Source organism: Centruroides vittatus, unplaced genomic scaffold, assembly GCF_030686945.1.
Source record: "Centruroides vittatus isolate TY-2023 unplaced genomic scaffold, ASM3068694v2 contig_926, whole genome shotgun sequence".
Lineage (NCBI taxonomy): Eukaryota > Metazoa > Arthropoda > Arachnida > Scorpiones > Buthidae > Centruroides > Centruroides vittatus.
In genome coordinates this window covers 1671471-1694735 of record NW_027122612.1, presented here as the reverse complement: position 1 = coordinate 1694735, position 23265 = coordinate 1671471, and the positions used below count along the sequence as shown (strand labels likewise).

At 29.8% G+C, this 23265-nt stretch overlaps 2 protein-coding genes across 3 annotated transcripts in view; one reads left to right on the top strand and one right to left on the bottom strand.

The window, feature by feature from the left end:
* Vha44 (V-type proton ATPase subunit Vha44) overlaps positions 1 to 1564 on the top strand; it is a 36806-nt gene extending 35242 nt beyond the window's left edge. For both annotated transcript variants that reach the window (XM_067281794.1, XM_067281795.1), the window contains exon 13: positions 1148 to 1564. In XM_067281794.1, the coding sequence (XP_067137895.1) occupies positions 1148 to 1240 (93 nt within the window). In that variant the 3' untranslated portion in view covers positions 1241 to 1564. The remainder of the gene's footprint in view (positions 1 to 1147) is intronic.
* Mtap (Methylthioadenosine phosphorylase) lies at positions 1443 to 17472 on the bottom strand. Its single transcript, XM_067281802.1, has 9 exons — positions 17413 to 17472; positions 9765 to 9851; positions 9630 to 9688; positions 8148 to 8315; positions 7961 to 8063; positions 6686 to 6838; positions 3638 to 3724; positions 2493 to 2615; positions 1443 to 1618 (listed from the first exon to the last, which is right to left on the bottom strand). The coding sequence occupies exons 1-9, from the start codon at positions 17419 to 17421 to the stop codon at positions 1580 to 1582; spliced, it is 828 nt and encodes a 275-aa protein (XP_067137903.1). The 5' UTR covers positions 17422 to 17472; the 3' UTR covers positions 1443 to 1579.
* Positions 17473 to 23265: the final 5793 nt, after the last annotated feature.

Sequence of the window (23265 nt, the reverse complement as noted above, 5' to 3'; positions counted from 1 at the left end):
CTGTGATTTCTATTTCTATATTGTTATTTATGGCGAATGCTTCTTGAGATAATCAAATGATCTTCACTCTCTAGTAATTATGAAAATGGTGATCTTAGACACACAAAAATCAAGCAATAGTTATTATGTCATGTTTCTCTCTGCTTCAAGACCTCCAAGAATTAATTATGTGAATAATTCCACATAAGTATTATATTTTCCATACTTTCTGTAATGTAAATGTAAAGCTGAACCAGTCCACCAACTTTTGAATTACTATGGAAATTTACAATTATTCCATTTCATTTGAATCTTTGATGAAACAGTAGACAGAAAAATCTCAATATACACCTATCCCTCGATTTACACGGAAGATAGGTTCTTGAGAAAAACGTGTAAATCGAATTTGTATCTTTTTGAATGTAAAACCGTGTAAATCGAAAAGTATGCAAAAAACGCATAATTTCGTTGTTTATTAATTATGAATTTTTTTCAATTTTTTAAAGGTACATAAATCAAACAAAAATATTGAAAGGCAAAAAAAAATATATTCTTTTATTAATTATGTACAAAGTACAAAGGAACAAAAAATAAAATCTGAAAGATTCATAAAAATGTAATGTAATTGTGTAATGTAATGTATTGTAATGTAAAAATGTAATTAAAAATAATGTAATCGTTTTTTACTTATGAATATGAAAAATTAAAATTTTCTGGTTTAAAACTATGTGCAATGAATGCAACTTCGTGCGTATGGGGGAGTACCCTATATCGGTTATCTATTTGACGGATTGAAATAAAACTGTCACCTAGTATCCTAAATATCAACTGTAACATATAATTAAGGTGGATTGGAATATAGATGTAGATTAGAGTTCAAAATTGTTATTTTTATCATAGCCAGTTTATTTTCTACATTTATTTTTTAAAACGTGTAAAAAAAAGTACCGTGTAAAACGAGGGATAGGTGTATTATCAAATTACTTTCAAATGTAGAATTAAATTAGTACAAATATACATTATTGTGCCAATGATTTTTAAATGAGCATACGATGTAGAGAAAATTTATTGAAAACTACTTGCTTTCTGAATTTTTCTGTCATGTTTTATATATTACTTTATGTTATTCACTTATTTCATGACAAATATGTACTTTTATTTCTAACAGGATATTCCCGGAATAAATCTAGGACATCAAGAATATTATCCGTATGTATATTTCAAAATTAATATTAACATATTGGAAGGTTTGTCCAGATAGTGCTCACGTTAATCACCGAAACAAGTTGTTAGATAAAGAAGTAATTGAAAAATGCATAATTTGGAATTAAATGTTAACAGATCTTATTCATTCTATTGTCAGATTTTAATTGGCCAAAAAATTATCAGATTTGTGGAAAAATCATTACATGTATATTGTGTAAGATAATGTGAAATACAATAGCATTCCAAATGTTATAAACTTGTTATTCTAGATAAATTTCCATTTATATTTATTAACAGTAATTGTGAACAGATTCTTGATTTTGATGTATAAAAAGAATATTCAAATAAAAAAAAAGTAATGTTATATATTTAACGTTAACATCGTGTGTTACTTTTATTTCTTAGGAACCATAACTGCAGAGCTAGCTTCATTCTGTTAAAAGAAAAAAGTAAATGTTAGTTGTTCATTATTATACAGGCTGACCCTGTCCACTAATTGAGACAAAAACTTACATAACTGAGTGCAACATTAAAAAATTGAATTGTTCATTTAGTGTAGAAGAAACTAGATTAGATATTTTTTCACTTTACCTTTTTCCAACAAAGATCATCAAAATATATTTATTTTATCATTCTACACTCATCCCTTCTTATCTATGCCAAATTTGTGTTATCCATAGCTAACAAATAATATGAATATTTCACAGAACTACACCATTTCATTTATTTAAAGCATTCATAGATTGTCTGCAGTTTAAGATTCAAAGTATATAATGTCTTTATTCTAGCAAATCCAAATTTTTAGTTACTCCTTCATTTAGAACCATTACTTTAAACATGAAATTGTGTTCAAAAGATTTGAGAACTGAAGATAAAACAGTGTAATTCCATTTTATGAACATTCCTTCTCAAAACTAGAAAAGTTTACAGAGAGATCTCATTCCATATAATCCAATAACTTTACAATGTTGCAATACGTGTATAACATTTCACTTTCATTGGTTAATAGGAAGTTCCTATTATATTGATAAAAAATCTAACTACTTTATATTAATCACTGATAGAAGGATTGGAGTAGACAAAGTTAACTGTATTAGAACACATAGTGTGAATGAAAATGGAGATTACTGCATGCAATGATTTTATATACATCTCATAAATCAACAGTTCTTTGTATCAAATACTCATATATTGAACATACTTTACAATAAATGATTATGACTAAATCTGGCAATTTAATAAAAATTTATCTTGAAAATGTTCTATTAGTATGAATAAAAAATATCTTTTAATAAAACTGTATTTACCTTTAGCTTCTCTAGAATTTCACTCCAGTCTTCTTTATTTATTTTTGGAATAACATTCAGAATTAATTTTGTTGTCTTATGTACATTGCCTTGTAACACAGACAGAACTTTTTCTACACTAACCTGAAATTAAAGACATTGTAAGTATATAATCTGAAATAATTATTTTGCTGCTTATTAATAAAAGAACATCAATTGATTTTTATTTCTGTGTGTTGAAAGTAAGAATGGACATGATGTAAATAATATATGAATTTAAAAACAGGGACATTCCGTGTTTAAAAAAATATGTTTTGGCATTTGATATGATTTTTCCTCTGATATTCAAATATAATGTATGATGAAATTTGGGCTTTTTAACTATACTTGGCTGCCACAGTAGAGAAGCTGATTAGTAGTTGATGCCAATAATTCAAATATTTAATCTACAGGTTTATATATGTTAACCAATTTCATCCAAAATAAATCTATTGCATTTTTAATGCCTTAGGTTACATTTATTTTGTCTTTTATGCCACTTTTTTAATTTGTCAAGTTTCTTTACAGTAAACCCTTGATTTAATGGACTAATTGGGGAGAGGAGATATCTGCTATTGCCAAAAGTCTTAAATAAAACACATCTTGCACATTCTAAAAACATCAAATGTGTTGTTAAAATTTTCTTATGATGTATGTATGTATAAGTATGAAAGATATAATGTGCATTGAGTAAATAATACTAGCATTCTTTATTCACAATAAGTATGTTAGAACAAAAAAAGTTTTACTTTTGTCTATTAGATCAATGTCTGTTAAATTGAGAATTTACTGTATTTCAAAAATTAAAGTTTCTACAGGTTATTTTACACAACCATCTTTGTTTTTTGTATAGTGATTCCATAACAAGTTTGTCCTCTTTGTAATTTATCATCTATGTTATAAATGTTCTACTTTGAATTATATATGCTCATCAGTCTTTTATTTGTTTTCTCAAATTATATTATTACTCCATTAAAGCAATTTTTGTCTGTGTAGAAATGTATTAAACTTAAATTCAAATTATCTTATGAAATTTTATATATATTAGAGAAAATTTAAATTCTACCAAAGAAATTTCTTACAGAATAGCAGAGAAATGATTAAAATACAATTACAAAAATATTTACCGCTTCACTTCTGCTATACCAACAGTCATAGTCAGTAGCCATTGCTATTAATGCATAAGGTATTCCTATCTCCCTTGCAAGAACTACCTGAAAACAAATAATACAATAACAAGTTAATATTGCAATTTATTGTAATATAATAGTACCTTGTACTTCAAATGACTAACTTCAAACATTTCAGAGTTCAAACACTAAATTCGACAAAAATTTGCTTTAGAGTTCACATTGTGCATGCAGTGAAAAAAGGCAGTCAAAATGTAAAGACAATATGTTGTATGCCCAAGTCATCTCTCACTCTTGTGTAACATTTGTATGTTTTCAGTGATTTTTTTTTTTGTGTATGTTTGGTTATATATATCAGCGGTCTGCAACCTTTGACCTCATGGACCACTAAATTCACAATTTCGAATCCTGCGGACCACTGTATCGTTTAAAAAATTCATGATAAAATTTGTAGAATAATGAATATAAAAGTTGAATTTTACTACATTAATATGAAACTCGCTTGTTTAATTATAACAAATTAATACAAGCCTATAGTTTGTTGCTGCTTGTTTGAAATAAGTTTATGGATTATTAGCGCTTTTCCACCAAGGATAACAATCGCACTCACAATATTATTTATTGATAACAGTCGCTTCATATTAGGTTTTAAATTCGAATAAAAAACCCGCAATGAGTGAAAAAAAGCAACTAAGCATTTTGCATTTCTTTCATAGTACTTTGCATAACCTTGAGTTGATCAATGTCCAAATTTGTCCACGGACCACCCAAATTTTCTCGTGGACCACCGGTTGCAGACTGCTGATATATATTATGTGTTATTTATCAATTTTTAACAATTTCTTCAACAGCTTTTGGATGCACCATATGTTTTGTATCCTTAAGTTCTGTTCAGGAATCGTCTTACAGATTACAAATTTTTTTTTACTGTTTGTGTAGCATTATATCTTTTCTAAGCTTTCTATCTGAAGATATAAACTTAATTTTTATTCAAACAAAATGTAAATTAAAAAATTTTAAACAAGTTTCTAAACAAAGAATATAAACTCACATTAGTAATAATATGTTAAATTTCACATCTGTGTTAAGTAAAGATAGCTGTTAAAACTATAACAAAAACTTTCTCTTCAACCCAATGTAACTTTACTTACTAACCATTGCATCCAAGAAGCAATGAAGTCTAAGAGAAAGGTTGTAATATTGATGATTGATGCGAAATGGGAACTTATTGCAAAGCATGAAAGTGATACATATATGGCAGATCTGATAGCCATGTTTAAGATACAGTTGATGGACCAGTAAATGCAATTTTTATTTTATTGTACAGTATTTACATATTTTATTTACTGTTTTCATGTTTTAATTTATTATTAGGAAATTAATTGTGTTATTTTTACCTTAAATTTGCTGTTTTAACTTTATGGAAATGGGGATTAATTCACTTTCCATTACTTCTAATGGGAAAAATTGAATAGGGCTACAAACAGTCTCTTGGAATGAAATGAATTGAATTTGAAGTACGAGGCACCACTGTACTCTGTTCTGAGCAGTATATTATTGATTTGTCTGATTAAAAAAATAATCAGATGTAATTTCAATAAATATTTTTTCCTATTATAATAAACAATTTGCAAATATATGTAATTTCTAAAACACCACTGTTTATAACATAAAAAAGTATTTTGTGAATATCATCAAACTTGCATTCTAAAATATTAAAATAAGATCAGATATATTGATTTGGCTATATAAAAAATTTGATATTACAATATCACCTAATTTGAGTAGTGCATTGACTAATGATGATGCAACTCAGTTTATTTGTAATGATTAATGGCATGATACTACAGTAAAACCTTGCAATGTTCCAAAGAATTTTACATTAAATTCTACTACACGAGCTGGAAATTTTATCCAATGCAGAAATGAAAGATTTTTAGGAAAACAAACCACACTTACATACTCTGAATTTACATTTCCTGTATGAACTTTTACAGTTTTGTGTTTTTATTGTAGTAAAAAACATTTATCGTAAATTATAATGAAAAATATTATTTATAGATGTCCAATTTTTTTTGTAATTTATCCTATGTAATGGCTGATGAGGGACTAGTTCTAAAATGTATACAGGAAAGAAAACAAAAGTTTAATTTCCATTTGACCTACAAGTCTCCTTGCCTTGGTGTAATAAGTGTTATTAAACAGGGTCTTAGAGCCATAATACCTATAAGTAGTTATATCTACATAAATTTGCAATATTGCCCTAAAGAATATAAAATCATCAACTTTTTATATTTTCCAGTTCACGAATATATTATTTAAGAACTATTATTAACATTTATCCATTTTAATTATATACTTTTTGAAATAAAAATTTGTAATATTTCTACCAAAATTTGAATAATTTACAGGAATATCTACTACTCATTACCAAAGTAAATCAAAATACAATTTTGCTTTTTGAACAGCTGTAATATTGATATCTTTCATTTAATAACATTTTATATCTTATATAAACTGTACAAAGATAAAAGTAATTAAATTCCTTTCAACAATAATTGATGATAAATATAAAATTTGTATCCAAATAATACATAAGTAACAAATTAGTTTGAGAATATATTATTATTCTGTAATTTCTTGAAAACTTTAATTAATTTGTTTTCTTACTGAGAAAAAGAATTGATATTACATGTAACATTTCACTATTTAATTTTTTTTTAATAAAACCCTGTAAATAATTAGGAAAAAGCAATTACTTTAAATTTAATGTACTGTACTTACTAATCACATTTGTTGTTAAACATTTGACTATCAAAATAAAGAAAAATATTAATACAAAACAAACAATAAAACTTGATATTTTGATATATTTTTGATTCTCAATAAATATTGTTTCAAAGAACAAAAAACATTACCTACTTCATATTATAATTAATGAAATTATATTAAAAGTTTTTCAAGTTAGTACTTTAATAATAATTAGCTTCAAAAACTAAGACGATAATAATAATAATTAAATTAAAGAATTTTTAGTTTATTTACTTCTGGAACAGTAGTCATGTTTATCAAATCAGCATTCCAACTTCTAAACATGTTACTCTCAGCTCTCGTAGAAAAACGTGGTCCCTCAATAGTTAAAATAGTTCCTTCAATATGATGGGGAATATCCATTTCTTTTGCTGTTTCTATTAATATCTGCAAATAAATTTTTTCTACAATAAATGTTTTTATGTTGTTAATAATTGCATTATTTGGAATGATGATTTCATTATTTCATAATTTAAATACTAGAATGAAACAGATGTACTACATTTCATTGAATTATTTATCATGTACTGTACATCATAAACTAGAATAATTCTATTTTCAACTAATTGAAGTAAATAAACTTCTTACATTAATTTAGCACAAAGTCCTTTGTTACTCTTTGATTAATGTTTTCAAGATGTGACCATATATTTCTATCCCTACCATAATCTGACTTAGCTATCCTCACCAATACAATGCTTTGTCCATTCTAAGTATTGCACCTGTCTGGTTTTTGCATTGTATCCTAGTGTCTAGGTGAAGACCAAAAATGTCTGGGCTTTAAGAAAATTTGGCAAATTGTCAATAAATAATTAATTATTTTTTTAATGATATAACTGGTTTTATAACCAACAAACAGAAACATTCTTATAATTTAATTAGCAAGTCATTTATAACAACATCCCAGAGTAGGAGTCCAGAAATAGAGCCTTGAGAACTTTATTTAGTAAGCAGTTTTTTTTAAACAAAGCCCAATTTAAGCTCAGCTGTCTTAAGAAATCGTTGAACAAGAAGAAAATATTTTGTGGTTCTTTGGTTCCTCTGATAAGTTTTAAAATTGAGAGCCACTAGATGTCGGACTAGTACACACCTGATCTACTTTCAATTGAGATGCTTTGATACTATGAGAATGCAACTTCCTGTTTGGAGTAAAGGCCCTGGATTATGCTCTATAGCAGAAATTACCAGCAATAATTGAATAATTGCTATACAACAATAAACAATTCTATAGAATTATCTGTATACCACACACTAGAAAAACTCACCAACACCCACCATCAACTATACAAGTTATCTATGGAATACTATTAATAATTTTCTCCTCTTGAAATCATTTTTTACACAGAATAATCTAATTAAAAATAAATGTGTTAAAAATATAATTACTGAAATTAATTTGAAATTAGATTAATTGCAAAGTTTTTAGTAATTCAAAATTTTATATTATTATGAAATTAGGAAGTAAATAAATGTATTTTACCTTAATACTTAACTATAACATTATTTTACCTTTCTCGTATCAGAGCAAAATGGCATGTGCATTGGAATGTGGCATACACCTAGTGGAGAAGATGGAGAACCATCATAAAAAGTGCTAGCTCTTTTGGTTGTTCTGAAAAATTTGTATTATAGACAATTATAAATAGCTACCTTTTAAAATAAATTAACATTTAATTTAATATATCTAAAACTTCACCTATCAATAAATTGATCAGGAAATACTAAATCCCCAGGATGAATTTCTTCTCTTAAAGAACCACAAGCTGAAGTAGCTAATATATGAGTACAATTGACTTCTTTCAAAGCCCATATATTGGCTCTATAATTTATATTAGAAGGCATAATACTGTGATTTCTTGCGTGTCTGAAATAAAATTTTAAATATCAGTCAACAAACAATTGACTAAATAAAACAGGTTCAAAAAATAATCTGTAACAGTAATTTATAGCTCAAATCACTATATATTGTGTGTAAAAAATACTGTTATTTCTAGACAAATATCAAAATACTAGTCTAGAGCTTTACATGTTAGACACAAGGAGTGCTAAGGAATAGTAGAAATTGTCCATTATATCATCTTCCAGGAAGAAAACAAAATTAACAATTTCATGATATGTTATGATATACTTAGCATTTACTTTGCATTTGTTTTTTCATATTCCATGAAACTTAAATTCAAAAAAACTTATATGCCTTTTTAAGTAATACTAAAATGAGATATTATCTCATATAAAAAGAGATTTGTTAAGTAATTGTTATCTTCATCATCATTCTTTCTTGAGAAATGCAATAAGCAAATTTATCATGTATTTGGTCATATTCTAGTAAAAAGTGATGTGTATAAAATGCAAAATACATAAGAAATTTTGCTTAACACATCACACACTAAGTTCAGAAGTTTTTGATAAAATTTTTCAGACTGAAAAAAGTTAATTTGATTTCAGCACATGTATAATTCAGTCTTAGAAAGTAGTTCAGAACAAAATATAAACTATCCCAAAAACCTAGTGCAATTTTAAACTTTAATAACTTCAGATTTATGAATACAAGTTCATTCTTAACCTTTGACCACATAACAACCAATATACCTCATATTATTCAAGCCAATTTTTGAACTCTATGAAAACATTTAATGGCTGCTGCTCAGTAATGTTATCCTAACTCTAAGATTATCCAAAGAATGATATATAGATAACTATTTTCATGTAACCCACAAAAAGAAAAGGCAATGTTATTAGATTAGGAAAATACAATAGCCAAGTAAGAGACCCTCTTCTATTAATTTGTTCATCTGAAAATTCACAAAACTAAAGTATAAAAACTTCATTATTAAAGCTTTCAAATAGTGTTTATTGCAAGTTTATAATATTTATGCATCTTAAGTTATTAAAGTTTAAACTGTACGATAACTTTTGGGATATCCTATAGTACTAATCATATGTAAGAAATTGTTCAGTTTTAAGAATATTTGTAAATTTAGCCTACTTGTTACTATTTTAAATATTGGCTTATATAGGCTCATTTAAAATGTACACATGGTGAATATTAAAGACCATATAACAAAAGTTATCACATAACTAAAGTACTAAAAGAAACTGTTTTAACTTCATTAATTAAAGTAACACTTTCATACATTTAAAGTACAGTTCATATATTTTTAATAAATAAAATCATTACCTAGCTAATAGAACACAATCGACGTCTTTTATTTTTCCTTCTATCAAAACATCGGATGGCTGAAAAATAATTTTATATTTCATAAATTTATTTATTTAAAATTACTAACTATTAAAGATTATTTTTAAATATTACATTTCCAAATGGTGTTGTAATATGTAACTCCTTACGATTATTAATAATATCTGGATCATCCAATCCTGAACCACCAATTATTCCAATCTAAATAAAAAGAGTATACAAAGATGATAAAAGTATTACAAACTAGCCTAAATATTGACAACAATAATTAAGTATGCTTGTACATTAATGATATAAATAAACTGATAATATTTAGAATGAAATGTACAAGATAAAATAAACACATAAGCTTATGCAGTTCACAAGACTCCAGTGTAGTCACCAGCATTGTCTATCCATTGTCATCAATACGAAAGTCAAATGTCATCAGTAAACCCTAATTGTGTTGTTAGTCTGAATGAAATGGTTGAACTGCTTGTCTCAGTGAGGTGCCTTCATCTCTGAGAACAAATTAAAGTCACAGGGACAAGTCAGGTGGTAAAGTGCCTCTCAGCCCCAGAAAACATCATTAAAAAACATTATTATTAACATTTGCAGCCACTTGACAATCAGTATTATCATGCAAAATGATGGAAGGATTGCTCACATAGTGATGCCACTTCTGCAAAACTGCTTTATTAATTTTAAAAAGTTATGTAAACAAAGATTAAATAAAAAGTAAAAACAATTAAAAACTAATGTATCTTATTAAGCTATTTCTGTTTTTATTTTCTGTTATTTGTTATTTTTTTATTGTATCTTTTGCAATTGTATTGTATTTTTTATTGTAACCTTCAAAAGCAAAGATATTTATCATCTTTGCTTTTGAACATTAATGCTTCAAAGAGTAAGTAATTACATTCCCCAAACAAAAATCTCTGAGATAAAAGCAATGATGATAAATATCTTTGCTTTTATCTCAGAGATTTTTGTTTGGGGAATGTAATTACTTATTCTTTGAAGCATTACCTTTTGTAAAAAAAAATAGCAGTGTAACCACCTATCTTTGGTCCAAATAATGTAGTAGTTTTATCATCATGATAAAAATACAGCAGTGTCATTTGTTTATTAGTTACTTATATGATTTTTTATTTCTATTAAGTTTTGGAGGTTACTTTGTTTTCAACAGCTATCTAGATATTGATGTAGTATTGGAATTGCACTCCATATTATTTATAATTAATAAATAAATGATTACTTTTACTTAAAAATTATTTGCAAATAAATATAAAGCAAGCCTAATACTGTAAATTTGCGAATTTGTAAAACTTCATTGTAAATTAGTATGTCCCTAATATGTATAACAACTGATCAAGTGGTCTTTAATTGTGCTAGTTGTTAAATGTACTGACATTTTTGACCCATTGTTAGAGTGTTGATTATCTGGTAGGTTTTTCTCCTCTAATCAGTTTAAACTAGTTGAACTTGTGTAATGTAAATAAACTAATTGTAAAAAATCTAGTAACTATCTAAAACAAACTATTAGGTTTGTTTTTTTTAGATTATTTCAAGATCTAACCAAATATAATTTACAAACTCAAAAACAAGTAATTTATTTTGCTGTTTATCTAACGTGTAATATTGCAATTTCAATATTGCTTACATCTTCTCTTGGATGTACTGTACAACTGACAGAGAAAATAGAATATGTAACAGAACTTTGTAATATTTCTTTGTACATTAGTTTTTAATTGTCCTGGTGATTGGACATGGCAAGCAGTGAAGATTGGACTAGTATCCATCTGTAATATATTTTTACTTTTTATTAAGTTGTAATATTGTTTATCTTATAAAATTCCTATCTAGTTAAATATAAAATTACTTGAAACTATTCATATATTTTTTTTTTTACCTTTTTATATGAAAATTAACAAACAAAATAAATCTCAAGCAATGGTATATATATGTCCTTTAATAGCTATGTAGAGTGTATACAGATGAGAAAGTTGCTAGATGAGAGACTGGTAAATAAAAGAATGAAATAGTGTAATGAATAGTGTAGTTCAGCAACTAAATTTAAAATAACCGGTAAGAAGTCCTGCATAATAGTAAACCAAGGCTTCAAGTTTTACTTTGCACCTCAAAGTTGTTGCACCTAAAATAATTTGGCTGAATGTTAGAGCATCTTTGAGCAATATTAGTAAAGGAACTTTAAGGCAAAAAGTAAAGCTTGAAGCCTTTTTCTGTGACAATTCTTGTTTTCCCGATTTATTGTCATGGTGACACTGCTTCATACAAAATTTCCTGTAGTTATAGTCTGTGTAATGTACACTTTATACACATGTTGAGTCTTATTGTGAAATCTGCTTCCAATAATCTTATGCCACAACTTTCAAAAATTTCCTTTATTTAGATGTTTTTGCTGAGATTTACTTTTCATATTCTGATTCCACCAGGGTTTTATGAGCTTTCAAGTATTTTTCAGTCAACAACTACTTCATTATAGAATAATTTTCATGATAATTCTATAGTCACTTGACAGTCATGTGATAGCTTGCAGTAAGTCATGCGACATGATGACTGACCAATAATATGCCAAAATTTAAAAAATGGGATCTTTTTTATAAATACTCAATATTTTAAAATAAAACCTTCAAAAGGGCAAATAGGTGCTGGCCTGCTCTTGAACACAGACAAGTGTGATTTCACATCCATCATTTTTGACAGATGTCATGGGATTGCAAAAACATATGAGAGCAGTCAGATGAATGGGCCACTGGATCATTCATGATCATCTCATGACATTGCATGACCATAGTGCGCAACGGTCATGCAATGTCATCACACACTCAAAGCCTATGGTCGTCAGACAAGCATGAAAAACAACGGACATGGTAACATTGTTTCAAGGAAATACCGAGTCATTGTTGTTCCTGCCAAAGGGTGTACAGTGCCTATGTATTTTAAAAAATAGACATTAATATATATAAAATGATTGTACAAATTAGTGAGGGGCCAGAATTGAGAAAAACTTTATTTGAACTTTATAAAAACAGAAATAAGAAAAGGAAGTCCAGTTACAATCAAAAGGGCATGCCCAATATTGCCTACATGTTTTTGTTTTTAAATACTTCTGTGCATGATAAAAAACAGCGCAATGCAATCTACGAGATCTGTCAATATATACCGTATTTTATGGACTATAAGACACACTTTTTTCTTCGAAAAATTGCCTCCAAAATTCAGGTGCATCTTATAGTCCATAGCGTCTTATAGGTATTTTTTTAAAAAAATTGCTTAAAAATTAAGGTGCGTCTTATAGTCCATAAAATACGGTACATGTCCAAAATAAAGCTGACTACTAATACACTCTGTGAAAAACAGCACTCATCTGAAAACTGACTTCGCCACCATGAATTTTCAATGCACGAATCGATAAAATAGCATCCATGCATTTCTCACTCACTGACATTACCTTACACATATGTAGACTCCTCCTAGATTGTTCAGTAGCTTGGTATCACTATTCTGTCTCCTTGTAAATCTAGGCAACAAAATGCTGATTGCATAAGTCAAACAATCCAATGAATTTATTCAAAATTAAGACATCCATAGTATTCATCATGAACAGTAAATATTATAAATTTCATTCAAACTGAATCATTGGTGATGGAAATATTAAGGATCAAAGTTGGCACTGTAACATTACACTTGTACCATAGAGCACAGTAGTGCTCTATGATAGACTCCAGATCTTTCTCATATATCCAGGAGTTTAACTTATTTATTTTGTTATATATGCATTTAAAAAAAAAAAACAAAATCTTAGCATATTATCATTGCATATTTGAAACTACAGATTTGTTCTGAAATTTCAAATTCATTCTGTTCCAAATTTGCAGTTCTGTTCAATTATGAATTTTCACCTGAGGATGAGAGATGTGAATTTGCTGTCAAAAGTGCTTTTGAAAATTGTTAGTTTGTTAATTTTTAAATCATTAAATTTTTGTTAATGTTGAAAAACAGAGTTTATTTTATTGTATAACATATAAATTTTACCAAAGCTATAAAATTGTCTTCTTATCCTGTTGTTACAAACACCAGTGACATCCAACAATAATTTTCCATTACAGAGACGACCTTTTATCCATACGTACTCGGATTTTTTTATCGAGGCAACACAGTCTCGAGGCCATGCCACCAGAATAAAATGCAAAATGGATAAAAAAACATATTTAACATTGAGTACCAAAGAATTGTTTAAGTAAAGGCTGGATTGAAGCACTTACAGTGGTCCTCCACTCTAATACAGTGGCCATCTGTTCCCAAATAAAATCATCTGGGATTTGTCAATAAAGACAATATGCTGCCAGTTCGTAGCAGTCCACACACTTCTTCGTCACAGTACCATTAAAAACAAATATAGCCCAATATAATCTGGCAATCGTTTGGCTTTAACGTATAAGTATGGGGTTTAAGATGTTTATACACTCGTGTTTGTGAAAATTGCAACACCATGAAGAAACTGTTAGAAATTAATGAAATTTATTCCACATATTACTGATAGTGGTACAAATAAATGATCAAATTTACATGACAAAAAACAAAAAGATTGTCGGAAATCAGTACTTTGTGTGTCCGCCATGCTGAGCGATGAGAGCCTGTACATGTCGTGGCATTGAATCATAGAGGTTCTGAATGTAATCCTGGGGAATGGCATTCCAGATGGTTTCGACTTGATGCCAAAGATCAGTCTTATTGTGTGCCCCACCAGCTGTATGAGCAAGTTGCTGACCAATGACATCCCAGATATGCTCAATGGGCAACATATCCAGGGAATAAGCAGGCCATGGAAGAAGCAAAACCTGTTATGCACTGAAGAAGGCTTGTGCAGTCTGAGAAACATGTGCACAGGCATTATCCTGCTGAAATACAGCACCCGGAATGCGTTGAAGAAGGGGGAGGACCTCTGGCTCCACAATTTCCCGTATGTAGCAATCACTGTTGAGGGTGCCTGCAATGTGCACTAGATGAGATTGACAATTATACTCAATAGCTCCGCACACCATGATGCCAGGGGTTTGTGCGGTATGATGCTGGATAACACACTGTGGGAGCAGACATTCCCCTCTGTAATGTCTGACACATACTCTTCCATCATTGTACAGCAGACTGTAGCAAGATTCATCAGAAAAAACAACTTGTTGCCACTGGGCCCGCCACGCGCTGTGTTGCTGAGCCCATTGAAGTTGAAGGCGTCTGTGAATCAACAAGAGGGGAATCCTGCGTAGAGGAACCCTTGCACGCGGTTCATGCTGCAGCAGATGGCAACAAACTGTGGAGCTAGACAACAACGAGAGGATGCTGTACGGTTCGTCACAGCCACGTGGATGAGGTGTCTGTCATCCCGTGCTGTTGTGCTATTGCTTGCCCCACTGCCAGGTTTTCGCTTTATTTGGTTCTCCTCTGTCCATTTCTTCCAAACATGCATCACTGTTGTGGCATTACACTGCGTGTGGGCTGCGATTTCTCAATACAAAAATCCACCCTCTCGCATAACGACGATGCGGCCTCATACAAACTCCGTTAGTTGTTGGTATGGCTTCCTCCGCTTTTGACGAGGCTTATTGACCACCAATGAAACGTTTACCGCAGACAGAGGAAGATAAACGGATTTCAATGCATCTTTACAGTCCTTAATATACCTGGAACAAGCCGCTGATAAGGAGCCATTTCTTGTTCCACGCATGCGCAATCGCTTTGTAATTCTAATCATTTGTATGTCTTACCTCACTTTACATTTCCTGTAAGTATGGTTCAATTTGCACAATTCCTTCATGGAGTTGCAATTTTCACAAACATGAGTGTATTAAAAACAAAGCCGATGATATCAAGCCGCTAATGGTAGAATGCACAACAGTTGCCTGGTAAGTAAATTTGTTCCGAAATCATAAGGAAAGAAACAGTTTCATAGCGAGGCTTACAACCATCACCAAACGACGGCCAAAGACAGCATTACAGTCATTCGTCCAGTGTCACGATCGGACGATCATATATCCTCTGGAGCACGGTCACCCAGTATGCGCGTCCCAACACTTCGACTGCCCCGACATCCGCTGGCAGTTCTAGTGAAGTAAGTGAAGGAGGTGATGCTTCATCTATAATGACTCCAGTAATAAACACATGTCTTTGACCACTTGCGTACTCTCAATGTAGAAGTTTACACAGAAGAGGCCAAAGGGATGCATCACTGTATTCTGGACCTATATTGGCATGTGGTTTTTTTCATTTGTGTAATCCATCAAAACTAAAAAACAAAATAAATAGGAATAATAAGTAATAAACACATCAGAAGGCATGGCCATGACAACTGCTGATATATATATAAAATCTCCAGATCAGTTGTGACCAGCAATAGTGAAATCTCAAGACATGTATTTCATGGCTGTAATTGTGGTCATTTGTACGATCGCAGTTGCATAGAATCAGAAAAATGGTTGAAAGGATGAGATGAACCAATGGATATAGATATGGAATGAGATGAATGGATGAACCAATGGATATAGATATGGAACTGCAGAGTGGTTAAATTTCAGTATTTTAACATTTTAGCTTTCACTTCAACACTAATTTCCAGAAAATGTATACGAATAATACAGTTGAATTAATTATCAGGCTATAACTTAGCTAAAAACATCAGAAGGCACTTTATCTCAGCATAATGAAATTCTTATTAGACTGTTGTTTCTTTAAAATGTGGTCATTTGTATAGTCGCAGTTGCATATAAAAATGGTTGAAAGGATGAGTACGTAAAGAAGACAATGCAACTATCAGGTAAAAGTGCATACTCTCATACTCATTTGATGATAGGGAACAAAATCCTTTTTTGGAATAAAGCTTTAGTGATAAGTATGTTTTAAATTTGATTTAGTCACTTGAGTCAGATATATCCTCGCTTATCCACAAAAGTTAATAGTTCTAGCGAAGTAAGTGAAGAAGGTGATGCTTCATCTATGACGACTCCAGTAATAAACACATGTCTTTGACCACTTGCATACTCTCAATGTAGAAGTTTACACAGAAGGGAAGCTTAACTTGACACCTTCGGATCCACAAAACGTGAAGACGAGTAAGTAAAGAAGACAATTACTAAGGAATGGATACGAGGTTTCTTTTTATTATTGCAAAAAATAATAAAAATATAAGCAAAAAATGGCTGTAGAAATAAGTTCATCGCCTCAAAGTTTGGTCTGGCGTATACTGTTGTATGTTGGTTACTGGACATGGGTGAAAATTACAACAGTCAATCAGAATTGTTTGGACAGCCGGCATTTTGGCAAAACTGCCATCCGGCTTCCTTCAACCCAATAATGTGTGTTCTCAAACTGCCAGCTGCGTATAACGTAACTGCATTATAAACGTACGACTGCCATTCAAAGACCTCCAAGCATCAAGTATGCTAACATTCAAAACACGGTGCTCAAGCTTTTAACAGGATACGATTTTAAGGCAGTCCAACGGCATTAGCCGACACACAATCGGACCATTTATATACCTACAGAGACACAGCCATATTCTGAGTTTTGCAGTAATTGAACACACCTTTTCTGTCAATAAGTGTGTACCTTACTATTAATCATTATTATTTAATTTTATGTTCAAGCATACCAGTAAATAAATATACGTATTCACAGATTACCATGTGAATAACACTTCGAGTTTTGGCTTCATTAATTATATTTTTCGTATTAAATACGCTGTGAATAAATAAAGGAAACAAACCTTAACCATTTCAGATTATCTTGCGTAACTCGCAGACGACTGACGATCGACGTACAAGTGTTGCCAGTCTATACGCAATTTTTTTTTTTTTTTTTAAGTTAAAATTAATAACTTATATTGATAAAGATTTTGTATCTTTCGTTTTCGGTATTTATCATTTTTCATGAATATTATTTATAAAATATCGTATCGTTTTTATTGCCGTTTTATTTTATTCTTTGTTTATTATTATTATTATATTATAAATCTCCTTCGATCAACGATCGGATGGCCGCGTGGTTAAGGTGGCAGCCTGTCGCTCTGATAGACTCTGGATCAAATCTGGACGGTGTGATAGTCACGCGAGTGTACAATAGTCTGCAAGAGGCAGTACACAAAAAAATAATAACAATAATTTGCTTTTTCTCACGTGATTAGCAATATACAGGATTCCAACTCTTAATTAATAGAAAAGAAAACTTATATCTAATGTATGCATTAATATGGCGTATTGTCACAATGGGACGAAAAAAAAAATAGTCCGTCCCGGATATGTCGTGTCCTATCACTCATCATTCGGCCAAACCCATAATGAGCTTTCTAAAAACAGACCCTCTTAGTGCCCACAGGATGGAAAGAGTTTAAAACCCATTGTTCCCCTGGCCTTTTTAATCGTAGCCATCATAGGTTCCATGATTGATATTATTAAAAAGTTTTCTTAGCGTCCGCAGGGCGAAAAGAGTCAAAAATGGAAAAAATGATACGGCTGAAGGAAAGAAAAGAAAGTTCCAATATGTATTGCTTATAATAAATTACGAATGTCTTGAACGGATTTACAGCAGACTGATATTTTACGGAGAATCTTAGACGATTCTGATTACAATAGTTGATCAGAAAGTTTAGTAAAATAAAAAAAAATTCTGACTTTCACTATTTATTAAAAATCGAGGCTTCAAATAATAGCGAGGTTGAGGCCGAAGTTTTAAACGTGAAAACGTCTACGTCGGACATTCAGCGCCGCTTTCCTGTAAGCCTAGAAGTTTGACAATGGCGTTTGGAATGCCGAGTATGATTCCATTGACTTTCCAAACACCATGTCAAACTTCTAGGCTTACAGGAAAGCGGCGCTGAATGTCCGACATAGACGTTTTCACGTTTAAAACTTCGGCCTCAACCTCGCTGATATCGAAAATCGTAATGTATTCAACTCATTTTTAATGAAATTGTTATAATTTTATGATATCTGTGAATAGACGAATCTAGATTATGATTTTGTAAGTTTAAATAATTAGAATAGATCCCTTAAACTATATATATATATATACTCTTTCTGACTAAGATAGCCTTTTTTCAAGCTCGTCGTGGTTTCAGCCAGGTCCAGAAAGGGGCAGCTTGGTGGTCCAGATAATAATTCACTATCGTTCTTGTAACTATTTTTGTTCAATTAGCATCATTACAGCTAACAGTTTGAGTTCATACGATGTGTGGTTTAATTCACAAGTTCCTGCGACCCGGCAACGGGAATTAAGTGAATTCTCAAGAAACTGAAGGACCGTGACGGACTTTCGGTCTCCGATGAATTAAAGTGAAAACGGAATGCAAAATGTAATCGGACAATAGAACTGATTAGCCTAAAATTGGGATAAATCCCTCGGATTATGTTTAGGGTTTTTGTTTTATCTCTCGCTCAAAATAGTTGAGCGACGGGTTAGTTTAAGATCTATTCCAAGCAAAAACTGAAAACGTAACAATAAATATTTAAGTTTTCCTTCTTTTGTTCTTGAAAGAATCCTCCTAAAGTAATTATCACATTGACAAGAGGTATTTCGGGAATTAGATAAGTGTAGGAGTAAAGACCGATGGGTCAATAGTCTCGTTGATCAGTCGCTTTATTGATGGCGACTTCGCATGCGATTCTAGTTTTTCTCTATAATTGCTATACTGTCTAACCGTTATGGATGGTTTCTGGATTTAAAAAAAAAGCGGGTGACATCTTGATGTAGTTTTTGAACTGTGAAAATTCCATGATAATTATTATCGTTTTTTAACTCTTTCGACCCTCTTAATGAAGAGGGGTTTTTTTTCCATCCCCAACATAGGTTCGCACCAGGGTCGTAATGGGGCACCAGGGTGATGAGGGACGGGACCCGATATATCCGATACTAATTGTTCACGAAAAATTCCTCAGGAATTGCTTGCTTTATGGCCTTCGACTTAAATTATACTTAGCTTTTACTAGATATTATTGAATTATTGTTAAATCTGAATCATTTTATTCAGATTTAACAATATTTATTAATTTACTGCCACGTCTTTCATGTGGATGAAAGTAGGAATAAAACACACAAATTAGTTCTTTTTCCTACTTTCATTCACATGAAGACGTGGCAGTAAATTAATAAATAGTAGAATAAACATAACCATTTAGACAGAAAATTTAAACTTTAAAATAATAAAAATTGTCTGCATATTAATTTTTTCCTACGTTTTTTCTAATGTACTGTACTTTATATTTTCATTAAAAATAGCTGTAATTTTTAAATAATAAACTTTCATTTGCGAAGAAGTGCGAGAAACTTTGAAAATGTTTATCACCCAAAAGATAATTATTAAATATAAAGAAAAGATAAAATAATCAATATAAATTCTACATGTTCTTCAAATGTAATTCTTTTTGTTAAGCTATATCCATTGTATCTTTAGAACTGTACATATTAAACAACACATATAAGCAGAATAAGTATATGAATATAAAATAAAACAAAAATTAATTTAGATATTCAAATCATTGAAACAAATAAATAATATATTTATGTTTTTATCTTTTACTTTCGAGATACATATTGATTTAGCACTTAGTTGAAACAATCTATTTGCACACCACTTCCGAAAGTAAATGCTCTACCACATTTCTAAATGTAGATACTTTGCCGTTGTTTTATAAATAAAAGAAACAAACAAATTAACAGGCAAATCCAAGTGTTTTCTTTTGATATAAAAAAATATTAAGCTTAATAACGTGAAAATTTAATTAAATAAATAATTTTATTAAGCGTACAACAAATGTAAAAGTAATATAAATTTATACGTAATTGAATTTCAAAGAGAAAAGACTAACTTATTAGGTTTTTTTTTTTTTTTACTTTAGATAAATATTTATTTTTTGTTTTAAATTAATGAAGAAGATACAGATTATAAATTATTTTTTGTTGGTTATAAAAAGTAGATTTAATTGTTTAAAAATAAATAAAAGTATAAAACCTAAAGATGTCTTTTAAATAATATAGATCAAATTGATAAAATATGACTTTATATTCTTTATATACGTGTGTAATAGAACTTTAATGGGTGTGAAAGGTTTGAATTATAAATTAAATTAAGTGCGTAGGCCTATATTAAAAAATAAGACCTTTTTTTTCTATTAATTTTTTAAAAACTGTTTCTGTTCTGTGGACACTAAGAGGACCCTTTTTCGTACCCATCGTGGGTTTGGCCAGGCCCACAATAGGAACGATCGGGTGTTGACGGACGGTTACCAATTAATTGGGGCCCCTATGAAAAATTCTTGAGGTTGCTCACCCGGATTCGAACCCGAGTCCCCCAGAGCGGTAGACCGATTTCTTAGACTATTTCCTCCTCTATATTTTTGTATTATGTTGGATGATGTAGAAATGTTTTTATTGCTCTCCTCAAGATATTCGAATAGGCTCATTCTCACTACTTTCATAAAAAAATAATTGGTTTTAGTAACATTGTGAGACATACTCGTATATTTCGATATTTTACACTAAAGTATTGCACTAATATTCGTATTTACTAAGTGAAATAATAGAAATGTTGAAAGTTATAAATTTTCTAATAAAATAAATAGAATTTTTAAAATATATTTACGAGTATTATTTAAAAACATAAGTAGATAAGGATATATAAATGCCATTTGAACTTAGCAACGTAACAGGCCTCCCGCATCTTCGGCTACGCGGACACTTCTATTCTGTCAAATTTGCTTTTATATTATCCTATAATATCAATTATAACATTAGTACTAATGACTATATATGCTGCTATAATTATTTATTTAAGTTAAATATTTAGTATACAGATATATATATTATACCGGTATATTTTATTATTCAACAGTATATAAGATATTAGATATAGAGTAGGGCCTATATTATTTAAATTAGATATTCAATATTCAGTTTACTTAATAAGCTATTTGAATATTGGAAGTTATTTATTCTATTTTACCAAAAATCAAAACTAGTAAAAAAGTTAGCTCACAGATATTATAAATTTATCTATTATTTAAAAATTATATTCGATGAAAACGAGAATTGTTTTCCATTGAAAAGCAAACACGAAAAAATGTAGTATCTTAACGTGGCAATTTTTTATTTTGTTGTTTATAATATCTATTATCTTCATTGTGCGTCACGTTACTTTGTCGTACAAACTTTTCTTTAACACTACATTATTGATGTTACGCGTTTCTATCGCGACGAACTTTTATTATAAGCATTCTATTGTTGCTCATCCCCAATATTTTGACATCACAGTATATTAAACGGAAGAAAACTGAACTTTTTTAAAAAAATATTTACCACGAAATTGATTTTACACCACTTTTCTATTAATTATCAGACGTCTTGTATCGATATTCTATGTAGTTTTCACGTTACCGCTCTCTAACCTTTTGCCGTTAGCGATAAACTTCATTTTACTAGAAATTATACAGTTTCTACGCTGTAATTTTATCTACTCAAAATTCAATTATTATATTTTAAAATATGGTATTTATGAATACGATTGGATACAAAGATTTAAAAATCCCATTTGCGCTGTTATATTATCTTATTTAAGCAGGTAACAATGTAAAATAATAGCGTGACAATTGCTTCAATACCGAAATTATATATATTCATACCTGTTCTAAATATATATTATAAACATCGTCTTCATTCAGGCTATAATAAAGGGAAACAAACAGGGCTTAGACTCTAAAGATAAATTTAGAGCCTAAGCCAAAATTTATTCTTCTATGTAAACAAAAAAGAACACGATATGAGGGTCAAAAAAAGAATTTTCTTAGAAATTTGAAAGCGCGGGCCCTCAGTCTGAGGCCCGAAATACCAAAATTTGAACCGATGTGTATACTTTTTCGGAGAAAGACCTTACATTTGTAACCGATTCGGGCCTTATCCCACTTCTCTCGACTCTAACATTAACGTAATTTAGTCAGTAATTATATCATTTTAGACATTATGTTTACTGAAGTCCGAACAGATCTATAAAGTTTAATGAGATTAAATATATGAATACATATACACGCATTTATCATAATTATTTAAATATATGTTTAATATAATTCACAGCTGTCGAGCATAATAAACGTGTCTACGATTTGAAAACCTTCGATGAATAATTTAATTTCTAATATTTAATATTTTTTATGGAAAAAAATATATATATAAATTTTATTTAAGTAAAAAATTTTTAAAGATTCTTACAGTAATTCCTTTGTATCGATTATATGTTGTCACTCGTCGTATTTTCTACCACAAAGCTTCAGCAAAACCGAAAGAGATAACAGGATTTGTGACGTCTCAAAGAATAAAAAGGATAACGTGAATAAATTCATCTATTGCCCTATATTAAAGGAATAAATTTACTTTTATAAGAGAATAAATTTTAGGATTTCCCATACGATCGTCAGAAAATATAGGCCTATAACTTATATATTAACATTATATAGGCCTATAACTATATATTAGCTTATAATTTATATATTTAATATAAATATAATATATTAAATTATAATTTTTATAGGTTCTCAGTTATTAAAATGTTTTCAAAATTGAACTTTTAATTCCA

Bases quoted from the DNA above. Each gene is read 5' to 3' on its own strand.
- Mtap (XM_067281802.1), bottom strand. The intron at 8,316-9,629 runs GTAATGATTTTA...ATTTTATTTCAG, and splicing joins GATTGTGTTCTATTAGCTAG to ACACGCAAGAAATCACAGTA. The intron at 8,064-8,147 runs GTGAAGTTTTAG...CAAATTTTTCAG, and splicing joins CCTGATCAATTTATTGATAG to AACAACCAAAAGAGCTAGCA.